The sequence below is a fragment of the Anopheles coustani genome, chromosome 3, assembly GCF_943734705.1.
Source record: "Anopheles coustani chromosome 3, idAnoCousDA_361_x.2, whole genome shotgun sequence".
NCBI lineage: Eukaryota > Metazoa > Arthropoda > Insecta > Diptera > Culicidae > Anopheles > Anopheles coustani.
The window spans coordinates 3,080,484-3,099,715 of NC_071288.1; the positions used below are offsets into that span (position 1 = coordinate 3,080,484).

Here is a 19,232-nt window from a genome sequence, read left to right on the forward strand (position 1 = left end):
TGGTCATTGAAGCGCTGTTTTCATCTATTTCCATCTCGTTAGGTCTAAATTGTATTGGAAAAGACTTTAATTTGATGCCTGTTTCCATTGGGTGCAGATGTCGAGGAAAATTAACTACACATTGGCCTTTTTAAGACTATTGATAGGGATTATTTTAATTAACTATCACTCATTTTATACATTTAGATTTACAAGTTAAGATTGCTTTTTGTCCCTTTTTTGCCACTTATTTAACAAACGAAATTAAAAAGATGAAAAGGAAGGGAATAATAAAAAAGGGAAAAATGCTGATCTTGAGCTAATTCACCATAATGTATCATTCGTTCGAATACCCAAGTCGTCCTAGAGAGTAAGTGATGTCTGTGTTCTCACAGCATTATGTTTAATTTTTTCTCCAGCTAAAAAAAAAAAAATCCGATAACCCGCACGGTTATCGGTCGTTCCAAGTGGGATGGAGTGCTGCTAAAACATACCCTTCAAGCTAGGCAGATGAGTACCACCCTAAAAGAGAAAATTAAACCGAAACGAAGAGGTTTTTCTTTCTAAGACTTACCATTACAAGCAAACACGATGGCGGTTGCACGCGTATAAAGTTGAAGGAAACAGTATATTTTATGTACACCGTTTAAGATTCGATTTATATACGATTGATATCCAGTTAAGTAAATAAGGCGTGGAAGGAAAAACGCCGTAATCGATCAAACAAAGCACGACACATTTAATAACTGTAACATAATGAAATAAACAATTGCGGTATTTTAAGGTTAAACAGAAATATTGATTTATGAAGGTACTCGAAGTACTGAAAGAAATACAGCTAATATGACGAAACATTCGGGAAGTAACACCTAAAGAGTAACTATAAGCATACGTTCGTTTTAATGTATCTTAGTTTATTTACATCTACATAAAATTCAAACGCTTTCTGATTTGTTTTATTTTCACATAGTTGTTTGTTTACTTCTTTTCTATATTCCTTCTTTTATCCTGCTCGCTTAGCATTTTCTCCGCTTGCCATTTCCATTTCATTTCCTTCATATTAGTTGACTTACTCGTAGAAGTCTATGTACAAGTACCGCCGAACACGGGCTCGAGACGCGTCTGTAGTAGCATAAACTCCGACCGTGGTGTACCGTTTTATTTCACTTTTATTAAGATATATAAATTTAGTTGCTTATTCACTAGCCACTATCCACAAGCGCCATTATTAATGTGTGAGTGTGTGTGTGTGTGTGCTTGGGGGATTTTAAGTTGCTTTTTGTGTGTGGTTGCTTCTGGCCTGTTTAGTTCGTATTAAATAAAATAATAATTTAGCTATGTTTCGTTTCAATACTTTAAATGCTAGTTCCGATATCCTTTTCCTTTTTTTGTATTTTGGTACCTGTTTGATACAGAAGTTTGCTCCTGCTTGGATTTATCGATTTGCGTGTACCTCTACCGCGCAACAGCATTGTCTCTGTTGGGTTCTGACTACGTTTTGTCCGACTAGGTATCATCATTTGCTAAAGGACACCTCACATGACTTCTTCACCGGCCATATCGACCATTCAGGATTGTGAAGCCTCCTTTGAAATGGATGCTGTTTCCTTTGAAATGGACCGTTTTATACATTTATCGTATGCCGAACATGTATTCGGCCGCAAGAGGTGGAAAATATAGCAAGTTGTTTTACCGCCCCATTTGTACATGGATGTGGTGCAGGGATCACATTTACGGCTTTTGCTCATCGATGACGTGCGGGTGTTAGCATCATTGGCATTGTTTTATTTGAAAGAACCATTTTAACATGCACATGCGGATGGATGTATTCGCCACTGCACCACAACCATCCGTAATGCAATGAACGTAAATTATGATGCGTTTTATTTGCTCGGGCTCGTTCCCAACAATAGGGTGCACATTTTCGAATTGGGAGCAAAACGGGCAGAAAAACGTAAACCGGAACGGTGTAGTGTGAGCACGAGAAGCATTCGCATCTACCTCGCATGCACGCAATATAATTAAACCATTAGCGTTTTCCCGGATTGGTTCCCGGGTACTAAACGGTTTTCTGTTTTTCACTTCTCACCCGTGTGTGTGTGTGTGATGAAAAATCATCTGTAACAATAAAATAAAAATCGATCCAAAAATGGAAATCCATTGTGACGTGGCCGAGGCGAGGTCCTGGCGCGATGGGTTGAAAATGTCCTATTCTTTGTGACCGGTTTGCTGCTTGGAGTGTTTTTTTGTTTGTTTATTTTTTTCTCTTCATTTTAGCCTATTATGGATAGGGTGCTTTGGTGTCCAGGTTCGGTTCCAGCTCGCAATCGATGAGCATCGCAGCTTAAACTGGATGTGCCTCCTGTTTCGCACTACGTCCGGGGAACACTCTTTCTGCTTCGGCGCTAGTGAGGAATCGTACACGTGCTACTTTTTTGCATTCATTAGATCTACATGAATTATGTCTGGTATTGCAGCATCGGAGCGGACAGATTGGGATGATGCGAACTGTTCATTCGCAGTGCAGATAAGCTCTTATTGTACCATTCGTCCTCGGCCGTCATTCCTGGTGGAAGAAGAAGGAAGAAAGGTGTTAATGTGGTTCACCTCACTATCTTGTTGACCATCGAAAACCCGTAAGTGAAAACCCTTGGTCCCAAAGCGCAAGTGGAAATCCTTCCTACATCTTTTTCATCTTGCAACATCTTGCAAAATGCAAACGTCTTGAAGATGAGCAGACGGCACATGGTGGAGGAAAAAATATCTATATAGGAAAAACATTATTGATCATTACCGCTCGGCGGAAATGACAAATTTACCAAAGAACGTGCCCAGAACGCCGAGGGCTCGATGGGCGCGCTTGCTTGCCGCCATTGGGTGCTTCCGGAAGCTGGCGTGCACTGTTCAGGACTCACTTCGCCGATTATGGGCAAACACCTCCGTCATTTCGAGGTGCAAATAGCAAATTTCCTTCCAAGATGCAGGCTTTTCCGCTGGCTTCCACGGCAAGGAATGCTTCGTGGCGTGCCGCACCTTGAAGGGCTTATTCGTTTATTTATTTATTTATATCCAAGAAAGGCTGAACCTTCCTGGCATCCTGCCAGTGTGTCTGACAAGTTCCAAGCTCCAAGTGCGATGGCTGTTGTAGTAGTGGCCTACTCATCATGCATGGCGTACCCAGCCTACTAGCATTTCACGCTTCGCGACATCGGATGGAAGACATGTTCCATCTCCTTCGGAAGGTGGACCGCCCGGGCAGGGTGCTTTATTTGTTGATGTAGATTATACGTGAGAAGGGCCAATTCTTTGGCATTTTCTTTTCCTGTTTCGTTCGTTCTGTGCGTTTTCTTTTTCCGTCCGGTCGGTAATTGGAACACCAAGGCTGGGGAAGGAAGGTGTGCAACGTAAATACTTACCCATCGTGTCCTGGCGTACGCCGACGGCGCCCATATTGGAACCGTGCGTCATTGAGAACGGCTGCGTCATGCCCGGGTAGGAGGAGGCTCCCATTTGGAACAGGTCCTGTTTCGGGGCAGGAGGGAAGAGAATAAAAATCAATACTCCATACCACACACACGCACATCGACCGACGAATGATGTTTGCGAAAAAGCGAACGAAACGTCTGCGCTCGGGATGTGCTTTGTTGCGTTTCGCGCCCGTACCTGGGGATATCGGTTGATTGAATTTGGATGTGGATACGGTTGATAACCTCTGGAAACGCTGTAGCCCTGGATGTTGCGCATCATGCCATTGCAGGACGGTATGACCGACGGGGCGAGAGCCTTCTGGAGCTGCTTCTCCTGCTTCCGGTACTTTGCTCTTCGATTCTGAAACCAAACCTGTTGGCGAAATGGTGCCGAAGGAAAAAGAGAGAAAGAAACAACGAAAGGTTTAGTCAAACCGTTAAACATCATTCAGGTAACTATAGCAATGGCCATTAGACAGAATCCTCTGTTTAGAATGACGAATATCAAATGTTCGGTCTTGGCTCAACATTATGTTTAGACAGATGGCTCTATCACCTCCTTAAAAATCGATTAATTTGTTGAAATTGCTGGAAACATAGGCTCAAAATTGTAGCTAATCTAAAGATTCATTCAATTACAGTAAAATAGTGTAAATAGGTTATTGAAGTGTCTTCAGCAGGCGACTTTCCTCAAGAGCAACCCGTAAATTCTTGGATTGTTGCCATTCTCTACGGAAAACCTCCAAAATGGAGAAATCCTTGATGAGTGTGTGTTTGTATTGGAATACATCATGGTTTTCAGGACCCTTTTACCACACCAATATCTCGGTTCCCTTCGTTCCTTTTAACTGACAGCCGATTCCCTGGTCCCGCCCCGTCGCTATTCGTGTGCTGTTAGTCTTTCCCCCATTTTTAAAAATGTTTCCTTTTCCATCACTTTGTGCACGTCGCTTGCTGTGTGTGAGTGGGGTAATGGTTGCTTGTATGGTATATATGTGTGTGTATGTGTGTGAGGAATAAGGATTGAATACAAGGGAGTCCTTAAAGAATGTTTGGAATGCTTTCACTGTGCGTAAAGGTAGATGATGGAAAATACAACACAGGAATGTAGGTGCTTCTTTGTTCCATGAAAGGTTCTCCTCTTTCTCCGTACTAAAAGTAAATTCCCAGCCAAACAGGCAGGAAATGTTTTCCGAACCAAAAAAAGGGGGGAAATAGAAAAAGAGATCGCACCCTCTCATCCGTTGCTTTCGGTACGCTTGCTCTGGCATTAGACTTTGAACCTGGAGAACTTTACGATGTTCCTCAAATTCGACCAAACGGGAAGGATTTAATATTGTGGAACGTGGGGCAAACTTCTCGTCGGTTGGCTCAAACAGGGGCATTTATTCTACTTTTTCGCCGTTGGGTGAGTCCACAAAACAAGAAAAAAAGAACATCTCAACAATCTTTCCTCAAATATGGACAAAACAAAACCTAATATCATACGTAGGTTTTTGCGATTGTTCCATTGCATTATTCATTACATTTATTTGTTTTCTAATGTTTTTCTTTCTTCTTTTTGCTAAGGAATATCAACGAAGTGAGTCCCTCGTCTCGTCTTGCGTTTCCAATGCTGTAAGTAGTCCCGCGTTGTATTCTATTTAAATTAAATGTGTATACCGCTATTCGAAATCATCATCGCCCTCCCTGAGTCCTTACCAGTCCTTCGTCCCAAGACTTTTTGCCGGTTATGGGCATGACTTTCCCCGTCGACACGACGTTCGAGAAATGACGAGGGCGAACTTTCTCATTGTGCCTTTTAGTGTTCTTGGCTACTCCGCTCCGCGTGCACATGTTCTGGTCTGGATTTTCCGAGGGAAATCGAGCGATTGTGTACGCACACAAACACATACAACGCCGCCATCGTCGTCGTGAAGCGAACCTGCGTCTTCGCGCGAAAGTCAGGCTCTTAGGGCAGAAACTCGCCATAGACACGGTGGTGGTTTGTTCCGCCATTTTCCTTTGCCAGCAGTGAGCGCTGCTTACGGTTTCCTGTGCCGGGTTTCATCGGTAAAGACGGCGAGATAGGGAGTCGACCGGGGGGAGGGTGGGGGGAAGTTGGTCGAGTCGAAATTGAACTCGTAAATAAACTACGCGAACCCCGGTGGAAGACAAAGGGGAAAGGCGAACGGAACGGTTTGCGACGGAAGAGAAGACAGTTTGCGAGTGCGAGATGTGTCTTATGGCTTTGGGCCCTTTTCGGTTTAGCTCCGGTTTTGCGAACCAAACGGAACCCGGTCGAAAAGGGGGGCTTTTGGCCCCGGGAGGGTCTATCTCGGGAAGCGAGTGAGCGAAACATCCGAAGCCAGGGGTGTCGGCAGGAAAGGGAGGTAGGGAGAACCGTAATGGAGGAATTTCCAAGAAGGCGGAGTAATTGAATTAAGGATCCATTTGATGTTGTAGATTACACACTAACAGCAAACGGGAATGCCGCGTGCACGTTCCGTCCCCTCCGGCTCACCCGCTCTCGCTGTTTCCATGCCCCCTGGAAATCCTTCCCCTCTCAATCCTCTACCCCCTCATCCAGCCCTTGTTCCCAGGGTTTGTGTAGGTAATTTTCTTGGCACTGTCTTTCTCGAGCACGGTACGTTTCTTGCGGGTATTGGGCTATATAGCCGGGAAAGTTTCACTCGCCGAGCGCAAAAGGAGGAAAAGTTGCCGTCAGTCAGCAGTCCTTCCTCTAAACCTCCCCTTCCCTTTTTTTTTTGGCTCGAAACGGGATCACCTTCGTACGGATGGCAATGAACAACAACAACGGCTCCAAGACGAAGGCGAAGGCGAAGACGACGATGATGATGATGATGATGATGATGATGCTTTGATGGGTTCGAAGTTTCCACCGGTTTAGAGACCGGTACCCTCTAAAACGCACGGCACGAAATGGATTTCATGTATTACTTTAAATCAACTGCTCTCGCTCCAGTGAAGCCAGTGGAAGTGACTTTACAGCAGCGTGAGTTTGGGATTGGTTTTTTCTTTTCGATTCTGAAGTTATCGAGAAGGGGAGCTACCTGCCCGTGGGAGTTTAGAACCAGTGTTGACCCCGGAGCGATAAGCTGATAGAAAAGAAACATTTTATTTACCGTAAAGTAGAGATGCCAGCAATGGCCGTCGGATTCTGAGACGTTGTTTTGAACTGATTATTTTCCATAAAGACAATTTTAAAGAAAGATAAAAAAGTAAATTGAAAATATGAACTAAACCATATCACTTATAACCATTTCATCTCACAACTACCCTTAAGGCCCTAAAATACTAAACTAACTGGAATATTCATATTTAGCAGACAATCCATCGGAATGAATTGCTTATTCTGGTGTCCACAAAAGCAAGAAATAATCCTAGGTTTAAAACCACACCGAGGGTGCAGTTGAGATGTGATAGATTGTATTATCGACATGCATCCGGAATGGATTTCACAAACTTCTCTAGCTGCTTATTTTCTGCCTTGCCCCTGCATGGTACGGTGATATTGCGCTTAAATTACCTCCAACTATAGGTAATTATTGCTGCAGTCCACCAGCCGGGGCGAAATTAGCAAGCGGCCTATGATTAAAATTGCATTGACCCAACCAATAGTATAATCGGAGGCTGCGGCTAAGGCCGATAATGCGACAAATGTGTTTTCCACCAAGCTTACGCCAGACAAACACCCTTCCCTCAATGAATCTCGGTCGCAAACGAACGAAAACTAATGGCAAGGGAATGGTTTTGCTAATGCGTTGCTATTTGCAACTCACAGCTAAACCACAAGACCAGATAAATTTGTCTAGAATATCACTGGGAGGGATGGGAAAAGTAGGATTAGTTTCCAACATTCCCCGACCCATTCTAATCTGTCGACGTGTCCCTCGTGACGGGTCGGGCCGGCCTAAAAATATGCCTTTGATTAGCCATGGCACACGGCGCAATTGTTTCCGATTCGATGCCGAAACGGATTTCTAGACACGGTGTTCCCCCGGCCGCCCGGAAGTAGTGGCCTGTTCGGCTGAGCTCGTCAAAAAGTGCTGCCTTTCATGTCGAAGCCTCCGGTAGTTGGAGGCGAATGGACAGATTTGTTCAAACATGTCACGAACCTGGCGATTGAGAAGTGGATGTCTGCCGGTTTGGGTCGTTTTATTTGCAGTGCGGAACATCGTATTTCCATCGCTTTTTCGGACAAAGACGAATGCACGTAAGCAGGAAAACAATTGGAAATGTTTGGCCCTTGCAGAGCAAAGCGACGGTTCACAACAAAGTGTTCGACGAAGCCTCTTTTTGTACCGGAAATAGAATAATAATAAATTCGCGCCTAGTCTCTCGAAGCTCAAAATCGGTTGGACGAAGGGAAATGCCATCGATGGAACCGGTTTTCATCTTCTGTGTGAACCGTGTGTTATCGAGAATGAATCGATACGCCATCCCGCACATTTGTGTGCTTTTCCGAAATCCTATCGTCAGTGCCCAGTTCCACCAGGGGGTAGCTTTGTGTGTCCTTGTGTCGTGCCACTGATTGGGGTTGGAATATTAAAACCGATTTTGAGACACGCAGCTAGCGGGCCATTGCGTTCGTCCGCCGAGATTCCAGAAGTCCCAGGCCTGATGTACGGACCTGGTAGGCTCCAATTTGGCCTCGCCAGGATCGGACGCTCGATCGCTTTGATGCTGGGACAAAAACGGGACCCAACATGCACACGATCCGATGCAACTCACGCACTTCCGGGCGAGAGAGAGCAGACGTTTGGGTGGGCCATTAGGATTTTTGTCCTCATCGTGTGCTCACCGGCGCTTGGAACGCAAACCCGACCGACCGACCTCTGGAGCCTTTTGCTACGAGAGGAATAGCAATTTCGTGTGCGTGTCTATGCCGGGTCCCCCGGTTTCCTCGCTTCCGGGACAGTTTTTCTCCGGGCATGTCGGCCGCCACCAAAGCGAGCCGGGAAAAGCGAACGAAGGAGAGTGTCCTTCGCACAAACACCCGACATCGAGAGCTCGAATATCTTCATTGAATTATTGATGCAATCAATAAGTATTATTTCACCATTTGAGCTGCGTTCTCGTCACCCGTTGGCAAGGCCAGCCTCGGCAACGTGGAACGATGGTGGCTGAATTTTGCCGGGAAAAATGAACTCCTAAACCTTCCTTCAGCTGCGTTCGCCGCGTTTGATTGGATCGGGCTTGTTCGGTCTTGGATGGTGGGGAAACAAAAATCCTTGGAGAATGGACCGGTGCAGTGGATGCACGGTAACGGTCATGTGCAGAGTATTTACCTAATGTATATTACTCATTCTACATCCTGGAGTGTATTTTTGTAGGGGAAAACATTGTCCATAAACGATGCAAACGATGTCATGCGGGTTATATTCACTTTATAACTTCTGTACAGAAGAATATTAGGATATACTTTAATATTCAGGCTGCTTCATATGCTTTTCTCAAGGACACAACCTTTCATACCAGAAATCAGAAATTTAAAGTAACGAATGTGACTGATGATGATTGAAGAAATGAACAGAAATAATTTCATCGCATGATTGATTTCTAATCTACATTAAATTGATTTTAGTTTGTTTGAACTCTCATAATCTCCTTTTTTCTACATTTATACATCATGTTGGAGTCTCAGAGTGGTCAAATAATGCAAAACAGGAACCAATGGACAATATAACGATTCTGTTTCTTTAACTTTGACTCTGACTATTGACATCAAATCAATAATGTTGGTCTAATAATAGACAGTACATTGGTCACTTTATCACTAATGATAATTGTTTGACTTATCATCGTTAAAATAGTTTTGAAGTCGAATTTCTGATTAAACTTTAGAATTAACTGTACTATTAAAACCTATCTGCTGAATGTTTTTAATTGTGCTATCGGATTGTTCGGAGTATGGTTTTTCTAAATATGTTCAACCTGGAAACTTTTGGAGGTACTAAACATTATGTTGCAGTTTTGTATGGTTCGATCAAAGTGTGCTTAGGAATTGTAATTGTAATTGTAATGTTTTAGACATTACATTCAGTTCGCCTAAAGTACGTTTCTATGTTTTAAAACAAACCTGAACGTATTCTAATATTGCCCAAAAGCCGATCGTGAATATTAATCATCGTTCTTCGACGTCGCAGCGCACAAAATAAAACAATCTCAAGAAAGATGAGCTCGTGGTGAAAAATAAAAGCGGACAAAGGAAAAAGTGAGAAGAAAATTCGTTGCAAATAGAACGAGGAACAAATTAGCATAATAGATGTCGCGTAATTCCGTGCACGGCTTCCGTTTCCAGGAATTGTTGCCCTTATTTTCCGCGCACCGGCAGGAGAACGCACCTCGGCCACGATCTGTCTCCTGGCATGACATGACGATGGCGCGTATAAGCGTGTGTGTATGAGGATGTCTGTATCTGCCTGCCAGTCTTCGATTGTCCCCGTCAAGTTTGAATGAAAATTTCAATTTTCGCTTTCGCCAATTAGCATACCAAATTTTCCGCGATCCTTTAGTGCCGGTGCGGAATGAAAATAATGCATCGCCAAAGCGATCCTCTGGGTTTTTTCCTACACACGCAAGAAGCACACCATACTAACCTGTATCCTGGCCTCGTTGAGCTTCGTGGTTCTCGCCAGCTCCTCCCTGCAGTAGATATCTGGATAGTGTGATTTCGCAAAGGCCGCCTCTAGTTCTGCTAATTGTTCCTGTAGAAGAGGGGAAAAGAAGGAACCGGTTCGAAAGGTTATTGAAGTGAATAAAACCGGACACGGGGATATACGGTGGAAATGTACGGTGGTCTTCTTGGGTTACTTTTTTGGAGCACACTAACCTGAGTGAAGGTAGTCCGGTGTCGCCTTCGGGCCGGTGTCGGACAGGATGCTGTGGTGGGCGTGTGGCCAGCGTGCTGAGGCAGCGCCGAGATGCCACTTCCGGGCGACGAGATGCCACCGGGGACCGAGGAACCGAGCGGGCCGCTGTTCGGTTCGGGTTTTAGTTTTTTGAACGCTCCTTCCGCTGGAAACCGATCCGATGTTTTCGTTTTTTGAGGGCAATAAAATGGAAAGGAAATTATCACAATTAGAATGTTTAGTTTTGTGTCCATCGTTTAACGAGATGGGGAAGGGAAGGGTGTGTGAAGATAGTACCGAGTGGTGCAACGATGTTGGTTAGGTTTCCCCTTTGACAAGCATCGTGCTCTGATAAAAAGGAACAAATTGAAACTAGTACTTCAAGAGGCCCTAAAAAAAGTCCCCTTTAAAAAACCAGGGCCACAAGGAAGAGTCAAGTGTTCTGAATGCAATCCACAGGACATCAGTTTTTGAAGTATGATGCTGCAGCGAACCCCTAAGCATCTAGGTCAGCCCTAGGTTCGTGCAAGGGATGGTGGGCATAAACCAAAACCCGGGGACAGGCTTGGTTCGTCGTCATCACCGAGAGTACAGGAAATGGATTAATAATAGGGGTACCATATGTATCATAAATAATAAATTGTTATCCTGGGACGTCATCAGCGTTTCACTTTACCCTGAGGACAGCAGAAGGTTTTGCCCGTGGTGTATTTGATGCTATGAAGGTAGTCTGGTGCTGATCGAGATTTTGGGAGATAAGATAAAAGGATGTTACTTTAAAAATGGTCTTCTCAATAGTTTCAAAAATTGGCTAGATGTCAATGAATGCTGTTTTTAAATAAGATAGTAACGTGTTCTGAATATGTGTGTCAGTTCTTGTTTAGCTCTGACTCTAGGACACTACGACAGGTTGCAATTGCGGTTCATTCCTAAGCGCCGCAGAACGTTCGGGAACTCGAATCAGAGGCCTAATAGCTCCACGTACTTTCGTTTACTCTCATTTGCATTTACACAGAAATTAGCAAAAAGTATTAGTACCATCACCTACGGTTAAAAAAGCATGTCCGCGGTAAATCGACGCACTGAGCCGGGACTTTGACGGACTTTGGGGGGATGGCGGTTAGCAAAATTTGATTTGAGGGCTTTTCACTTTCCCCCCCCAGGATGGGGGTCTCCCGTTGTGGGGTCAGGAGGTGCTAAACGCTGCGACCAATATCATGTACAACCAGGAAACCAACACTAGCGCCAGCTGGGAGAAAGGTTTAGCGCCATTATCGGTACGTCCGGAAATAGTAGTGGGACGAACAATACCGACAACACCGATGGATGATGGTGTGGCATCGTCATTTAGTTTTCAGCGGTGAACTTCACCACGATCACAATCACTCTCCTGACATACATACACCCACAAACACACCCATAAACAAGGGTCACATACGTGAGGAATATACACACACGGTTCGCGCAATCGATATAATGAGCCGACAAATTGGTGGTATCCATTTAAATAATACTAATTAATAAATTGATTGTAATCAAATTGATAATTATAGTGCCGATAATTACATAGTAATGGGCTAAACCTAAATTCAATACAATTTCTCCACCACCGATACAGAGTGCCACTCGCGGACATGCACTATCAGAACGAGAAGTATATAGAACTCGGTTCTCGACAAGAAGGACGCCATTGTTCTATGTCCAGAAAAGTTCAATTTCAACCGAAGCAAGCTCCCGTGGTTTTGCATAACTAATTGATTGATGATCCACCGATAGGTAGAGAATTTGTTTTTTCTACTCTAATTCCATTTGTGAAAAAAATCGCTTTGTGGTCATCACTCCGCCTAGCAAAACCACATAAGCGTCGCGAAAGCTGCTAAACGATGGTACATAGACGCGAACTGGCCGGAACATCAAAGAAAGATAAGATTTTTTCGATACTCCATCTGTCACATGGTCTCGACAGTGGACGTAAATCCTCTTTGATCCTTAAAAAGGGTAGATTCTTTCCGGCTTTTTCGGTCGAAAACGTTCCAATCTAAGTTGATTAAATCGGTGAAGGGAATGGAAACCACAGTTTGTACAGAAAAAGGGTTGATATATTGACAAAAAATTACCCAATACGAAAGGAGGATGTCGTGAAACAATGGACGATTGGGAAGAATAATTTTATCCACAACAAGAATGAATAAATCCATTGCCTACTATGATAAAGTGGTGATTATTCGCTCACAAATGTTTGATGCAAAGTCAATCAACAGACAGGTCGCAGCATACCATGTAACGAGCCTAAAACCGTGGGAAAATTGTTGACAGTTGGTTGAAATTTTGTTTACTTCTTACGAACAGCGAAGAAAGTGGAGTAAAACTGCAAATTTGGTATGTTTCATCAACAGAACAAGGAATTGAGGCGTTCAAAATATGTTCTGGAGAAAGACTGGGTATAAGGCAGACCCACACACTTAATTTCGGCAATCAAAGCGAGCAAAAAGATCCATATCCCATGATCTCCCACAGAAGAGTAGTTTCTATCCGCAAGACCATGGGGATACTGTGATCTAGAATTACCAATTACCTATTTCGCGAAGATTTTGGCGGAGATCTCCCACAAATATGCTAGAAATGTTTGTAAACACTTTTTCAACCAACTGTCACAACAATGGCGGAGCAAAAACCAGATTTGACTCGACCTGTCTGTTGATTGTCTTTGGTTTGATGATAATTTCGAAGGGACACCTTAAATCAAACAAGTATAATAATAAATACAAGATAATTTTTCAAGATTTCATTTAGAAATTAAATTAACCACTTTGTGGTCAACCTTAAAGACAAAGTTTGGAGACTTTAAAGCCCAAATGCTGCTGCCAAAAGACCACATTTCGTAGTCCGCCGGTGATGCCCACGTGCTTTGCTAACAAACTAACATGGCCTGCTGTGCATATACTGTGGTACGGCGACAGAACCCATTTCTAGTTCGCCATCCAGCGCCATTGCTGGGAGTCATCGGGTGGCCTGTTTTGAAATCAGTTTGCTCATTAGCAGCTGTTGGCCAACTGACTGCTGCACCTTTAACGATTCGTTGTTGGCGTTCGACTTCAACACCAACACCTACTTGTGTTTCTGCGAGAGAGAGAGAGAAAGTGATAGAAAGCCAGTGTGAGGGAGTAAGCAAATGGACACTACTACTGTGGCCGTGTTGGTCCGTGTTCCACCGAGGGCTTCACGAATGGCTTCCCATTCCGGCAAACGGACCGAGCAGAGCCTTTTTAGTATGCAAATGGTATAATTCCATGATGGAAATGAATAAATTATACCGCAATGTCTACGTCCGGCTGTCCGGTGCGGAGCAGGGGGGAAAGCAGTCCAGCGGGATGGCCAGAAGCGACACATGGGGCCTGCGAAAAAAGGTGCCCAGGTTGACGACTCTCCCGAGCATCCCGAGGTTTTTCCCGGCAAAGCACATCATCCCGGATGGACGTACGATCGTGTGGCGGCCATCATTCGGCATGACATTCGGGCTTCAAACGGGCGCTACAATGATTGCGAAAAGTGGCTGATGTTTTACCCTTTCAAACATCCAATCCTTGCCAAACTTTTCCAGCCTCCCCACACATAACATAGGTGTCACTTTTAACGCGCACCTTCAATCTCATCCAGCTGTCATCGTGGAACGTTGGAGGAGAACCGACTCCATCACCCAACAATACATCATCGTCAACACCGGGACGTAATGATGATGGATGTGCATAATTGTGGCGCCATTTTGCTGCTTGCGAGACATTGCCATCGGATTAAATGTAAATCATTTGGCGTAACGACGTAAAGGTATGTGACCAGGCACATTTCCTGCCTGGACTGAGGAGGAGTCGACCGGATGAGTGTCCTTTACACGGTCGCCAATCTACTTTAATTCGTCACCGTAAAGGATTCAATTTCGGAGTTAAATCTCTTTCATTGGAATCGCCTTAAGATAGGTGTGCTGTCTCCTTCGCCCGCAAATCCTGGAAGAGAGTACATGGGAACCTTTTCCCTACGCCTCCATGGAAGGAGACTTGGAAAACGGAGGGAAAGGTATCAGGTGCCTGGAGGGGAAAGGTATCAGTCGCAAGCCCGGGGCGCATTAACATAATTTACAAAAATAAATAATTCATTAATAACCGTTGTTGGTTTCGCGAATCACGCGCCGCGTCGTCCATTCAAGAGAGTGAGAGAGAGTTCGGAACCGTGGACCAGACGACCGCTGGAGTTCCCCAGACCTCGGCCCCGAAGGAAGGAAGGAAAGTGATTAATTAGTTAAATGACACCCACGTTTACCTTTAATTAGCCCATCTACATAATTGATACTTTGGCCGAACGACGTCACTGGCCGGTTGGCCGGGCCAGGTGAAGTTCTGGCCGTTGGATAGTTTGGAGGAGCACAAAGTATGTCGGTCCTCGGGCAGGTTATCTGTGGTCGGCGACGGCGGTCGAGAAAGATTTGCTAATCAACCACCACGAGCGACTTTTCTTCGAGCGGAACAAGTACTCGAGCTATCGTTTATCGGCTGATGGAAATCCCATTTAGAGCCCCGTCGGGTTTCGCCCTCCTGCACGCACCGAAGAAAAGCGCGTCACGCTGGGCTCTAATTCTACACCAACCATATGGCCAACTGGTGCTGGTAAGAGGGTCCCGGTGCCGATTCCCGCTTCACCCACTCACTTTCCCATCGAAGAAAGCAACAATAATGAAGTGCAGCTTACGACAAGTATGTCAACACCTTTTGATTGCTCTGTAATTCCCCTTTTGGGCAGTACTACATTACTGTATATACAGGAGGATGCACTCGGCGAAAGGACCCTCCCGGAGATTGACAGCCCGCCCGTCGTCAAGTTTGTCGCTTTCGATCGAAGGGAGAGACGAACTACGGCCAGGAAAAAAAAAACGGAAGAGAATAGTTGGGAGAACCGTGAGGGTTCGGAAAATCCCTGCCGTGTTCGAATAAAAGGGGCCCGTCAATGTTCCAGGTTGTGGCTCTATAGTACGGCAGGGAACGGTGTGGCCTCAATTGCTCCGTAATCAGCGTGTGTACTTTGGTGAATTTTTCGGCTTTTCAATGCTAATGACCGCTCCGGAACGACAATCATTACGGTCGTCTGCAATTGCACTCCCCGGGACCAGAGACCGGGAACCCTCCGTTTCCGCAAAAATGTGTTTATGGCGGGCGTATGCCATGGGCAAAGTGTGAAGCTTAAGCGGGCAACATTTGTTCCGGGTGTCCTCTTACCAGAAATGTAGCCATTTGTTTGCACTCACCCGTGCTTCCCTCGTCCCCGCGTTCTCGGGTTGCCAGTCCCTTTCATCACCCAGCAGTCACCTTTATCAGGGTAGGGATTTTGCATAGACCAAGCAATCAACCTGTTATTATTGTTCGTCATTGTGCGTAGGATTGTGGTGGTCGCTGGGTTTGGGTGGCCGTTGTACCGGAAGACCCTCGAAGTCTAGTGTGCCATGGATATATATGTCGAAGATCCACGATAACATCCTGTTCATCATTGGCGTGAAAGGCATCACTCGATGATTTATTTATTTGTGTTACAGATTTGTAAGCAATGAATATTGACTCAATGGTAAGTTATAACCCATTGGAAGTAGACATGTCATAACATATTTGTTTGTTGGTTTTAGTCTAACGTCAGTGTATTATAGCATTAAAATTGATTAGAGAACATAAACAGGGATCATTTTGTCAGTTATGTATTGTAATAAGATTATTAGTCTAAAGAATGTTTGATCTCACTATAAATATTTACCAATTTTATGGTTTTACGTTAAATGGTTCCAAATTGGTCGTTATGTGTTTACTTTTGATCAGACATTGTTTTATTCTTAATATAGGTTTCGTCTTGTATGCTACCTAATCATCGTAACTTCATTTAGAGCTATTAAATGCATTGAATTTTTATAAAATATACAGCCCAAGAGTAATCCCACACAACACGAAGTCGTATTAAGTTGAATAAATTGAATCTCATACTAGTATTTTTCGAATCGGAATCGCATTATGCATAGACAATGTACGAGCAATGTATATTCTTTGTTGCATATGATGCCGATTAAGAATGTAATACGATTTTCTTTATGCATACGTATAGATATACGAGCAATGTACCGCTGATGTATATCGTAAGTCGTATATGATGCCGACTTAGAAAATATACGACTAAACATATACATTTTGAACAATGTACGGTTAGCGCCTCCACTTTTGTACGTATAGGCATTATTTTAGCATCATTTACGATTCAATCATATTGCATAGAAGTACGATTATTTCAAGTTGATATTCGATTTACATGCAAATGTGTTGTGTGGGATGTATCTTGTTGATAACACATTTCACAACCCTGCACAGAACTGCGATCTCCTTTGTTTCAAATTTTGTAGAAAGCAAATAGACTGTTGGAGAATAAAAGTAAACAGTTCCTCCTAGGGATGACATATTGCCCGCCTCCAACTTGTGTAACATTATAATTTTGCTTCTTAAAGGTAATTTAGCTACTTACTGAAAGGTAATTTAGCTACTTAAAGCTAGTATATCAAACCTTACTCATGTTAATTCCAATTTATAGTCCATAGCTCAAGTTTTCAATTTTCTTGCGGTCATTGTTTTTTGTTCACATAAACCCCGTCGGTACCGATACCAACTCCGAAGCCAGGAATACTTTAATTTGTTTGTAACTTTAGAAATGATTTTCTAACTGTTTTTAAGAAAGATAGAAGATATTCTTGCTTCTACCAGTTGAACTTTGAGGGATGTTTGAAAACAAATAAGAGCACTTAAGCTCCCACCGGAACTCCGTCGGGGTTTCACCGAAATCGCGACGTATGAAAAGTTCTTGTTCAGCTGTCATTTCTTTGCAGTCTGTCTTTGCTGGAAACAAAGGGTTTCTATCGATTGATTCACATACAATATCTCCTATGAATCCTTTTCTAAGCACTTAAAGCTTACTTGTGGTCACCTGGACGACCGGTCAGTAGAGAAATTCACAAAGCAAGACAAAAAGCGCATGACATACCGGACGGAGAAAGTCCACGAAACATGAAAACGACATGAAGTAAGCAGCGACCGGCGGTCCGAGGCCAATCCCATTAGAAAGCTATCGACGGCCATTTAGTGTTGGGTCACAATTGACGGATTAGCCTGAGCCGTTGCAAACTCCCGGGGTGTACCGTATGCTGGCTCGTTGTTTTGCTCTTTCCCTTCAGAGGATAATCCAGGGCACGTGTGGCCAATTGGAAATGGACGAAAACCCAGGGATGCGGCGTGTGCCGTCGGTCAAAACAACACCCGTCGGATTTTGGGAAACAGGGTGTGAAAAGGGGAAGGAGATAGGTCTTACCCGTGACGGATCCGTTGTCCGACAGCCGGTTCGGAGGTGTGTGGGCCGGTGTATGGTGGTGATGATGATCGCTGATGGGAGTCCCCGACAGTCCGCCGTAGAGGGCGCTGAAGTCTTCCGGAGTGCTACTGCACTTCCGGTGCTGCCCTATCGACTTGTCGCCGTTTGCACCCGACGGGCCCCCGCCGATGCCTCCCCGACCATGGTCCTGTCCGCCAAGCCCCAGCAGCCGGTTCTCGTGCGTCGCAATGCTCATCAACCGGTTATCCTGTAGCGACATGAACTTGCTCTCCTGACCAGTCTGGTGCTGCGATAGTGGATTGCCTCCGTGCGACAGGGCCGCATGGTCGTCGAGGAGTCCCTGCTGTAGGCCGAGCAGGCCTCCGACCAGGTTCGGCCGTAGGTCGTCCATCAGCTTCGCCTGCCCGCAGGATCCGGCGGTCGCGTTGAAGTTCAGCTGTCGGCTGAAGATGGCCGGAAAGATGTTAAACTGCTGCGCCTCGCTGGTCGGACTCAGCCCAAGCCCCCCACCCCCGTTCGGCGTTCCTTCTGAACTTCCACCGAGCACTCCACCACCAACGCCACCACCACCACCACCGATCCCACCGATGCACCCGTTGCCACCGGCTAGACCACTGCCGCCTCCTAGAACTCCGCCGACGGGGCCCGGGGTTCCGGCGCAGTTGGCTTTGAACTCCACCGTGGGGCCGTGGCCGCCGTGGCTGCTGGGGGTGTTGCCGGCGTTGGAGAGCGGGGACGGATCGGCGAGATCTGCATTCACCACCGGTAGGCAGCAGTAGTCCGTCGGCAGATACAGCTTGACAGGTTGTACGGTGTACAGACTATTCGCGACCTTTATGCCGACTCTCTGAAGCGATTGCTACACTTCTTCACTGATTCTCACAGGTTCATAGCACTTGACATTGGCATTAGCTCTATATTAAACACGTATTCACAATGAGCACATTCCAAAAATCCGCACACTCCAACAATTATTTTGGGGAATACTACCACTTTCGGGTGTTCTGTACACCTCTCTGCACAATATCCATCAGGGCTCCGTCCGGCTTGACGGCTTCCGTTGCTCACGCACAACTTTCCCAGTCCCGTCGGGACTAACGGGGAGCGTCTTTTCACCAAACACTTTCTCCAACAATTTGGCTATTCTCAATCTCTTTAGTTCTGCTATCGTATCACTTTGCACCTCTCGACTTCGTCGCTTGAAAATCCAAAGTTGGCGGTGTCAAAGAACCCTTTGCTTTGCAGAATGGCCGTTCACTAGAACAGTATCATGTTAGATCGAATTAATTTCGTAGACCGTCTCCCTTGTGTGACGTCGAACTCCCGTTTCCGTTCATCGATCCCATCGTCCTTCCAGTTGACCTCCAAATACTATCCCAGTTCTACCAAGAATGTACTAGCAAATCTGTTTCTTAACGTAGAGATTGGGTTTATTTTTACGATTTAAAGAAACTGCGGTGACCTTACTTTAGCAACCGCTCCTCTGTTGCAGAAAAGCCACTCACTGGTGTGGACACTGTTGGCCGTACAG

General features: G+C 45.0%; 1 protein-coding gene across 2 annotated transcripts; it reads right to left on the reverse strand.

Moving 5' to 3' along the window:
• Positions 1–1,993: 1,993 nt before the first annotated feature.
• On the reverse strand, positions 1,994–18,107 carry LOC131258619 (homeobox protein unc-42). 2 transcript variants are annotated; one of them, XM_058259972.1, is made up of 6 exons: positions 17,681–18,107; positions 10,282–10,466; positions 10,049–10,156; positions 3,643–3,819; positions 3,384–3,501; positions 1,994–2,545 (listed from the first exon to the last, which is right to left on the reverse strand). In XM_058259972.1, exons 1-6 carry the CDS (start codon positions 18,090–18,092, stop codon positions 2,439–2,441), a joined length of 1,107 nt encoding a protein of 368 aa, XP_058115955.1. In that variant the 5' UTR covers positions 18,093–18,107; the 3' UTR covers positions 1,994–2,438. The 2 variants fall into 2 exon arrangements, with proteins under 2 accessions (XP_058115955.1, XP_058115953.1); XM_058259970.1 differs by having other exon boundaries at positions 3,396–3,501; positions 17,681–18,092.
• Positions 18,108–19,232: the final 1,125 nt, after the last annotated feature.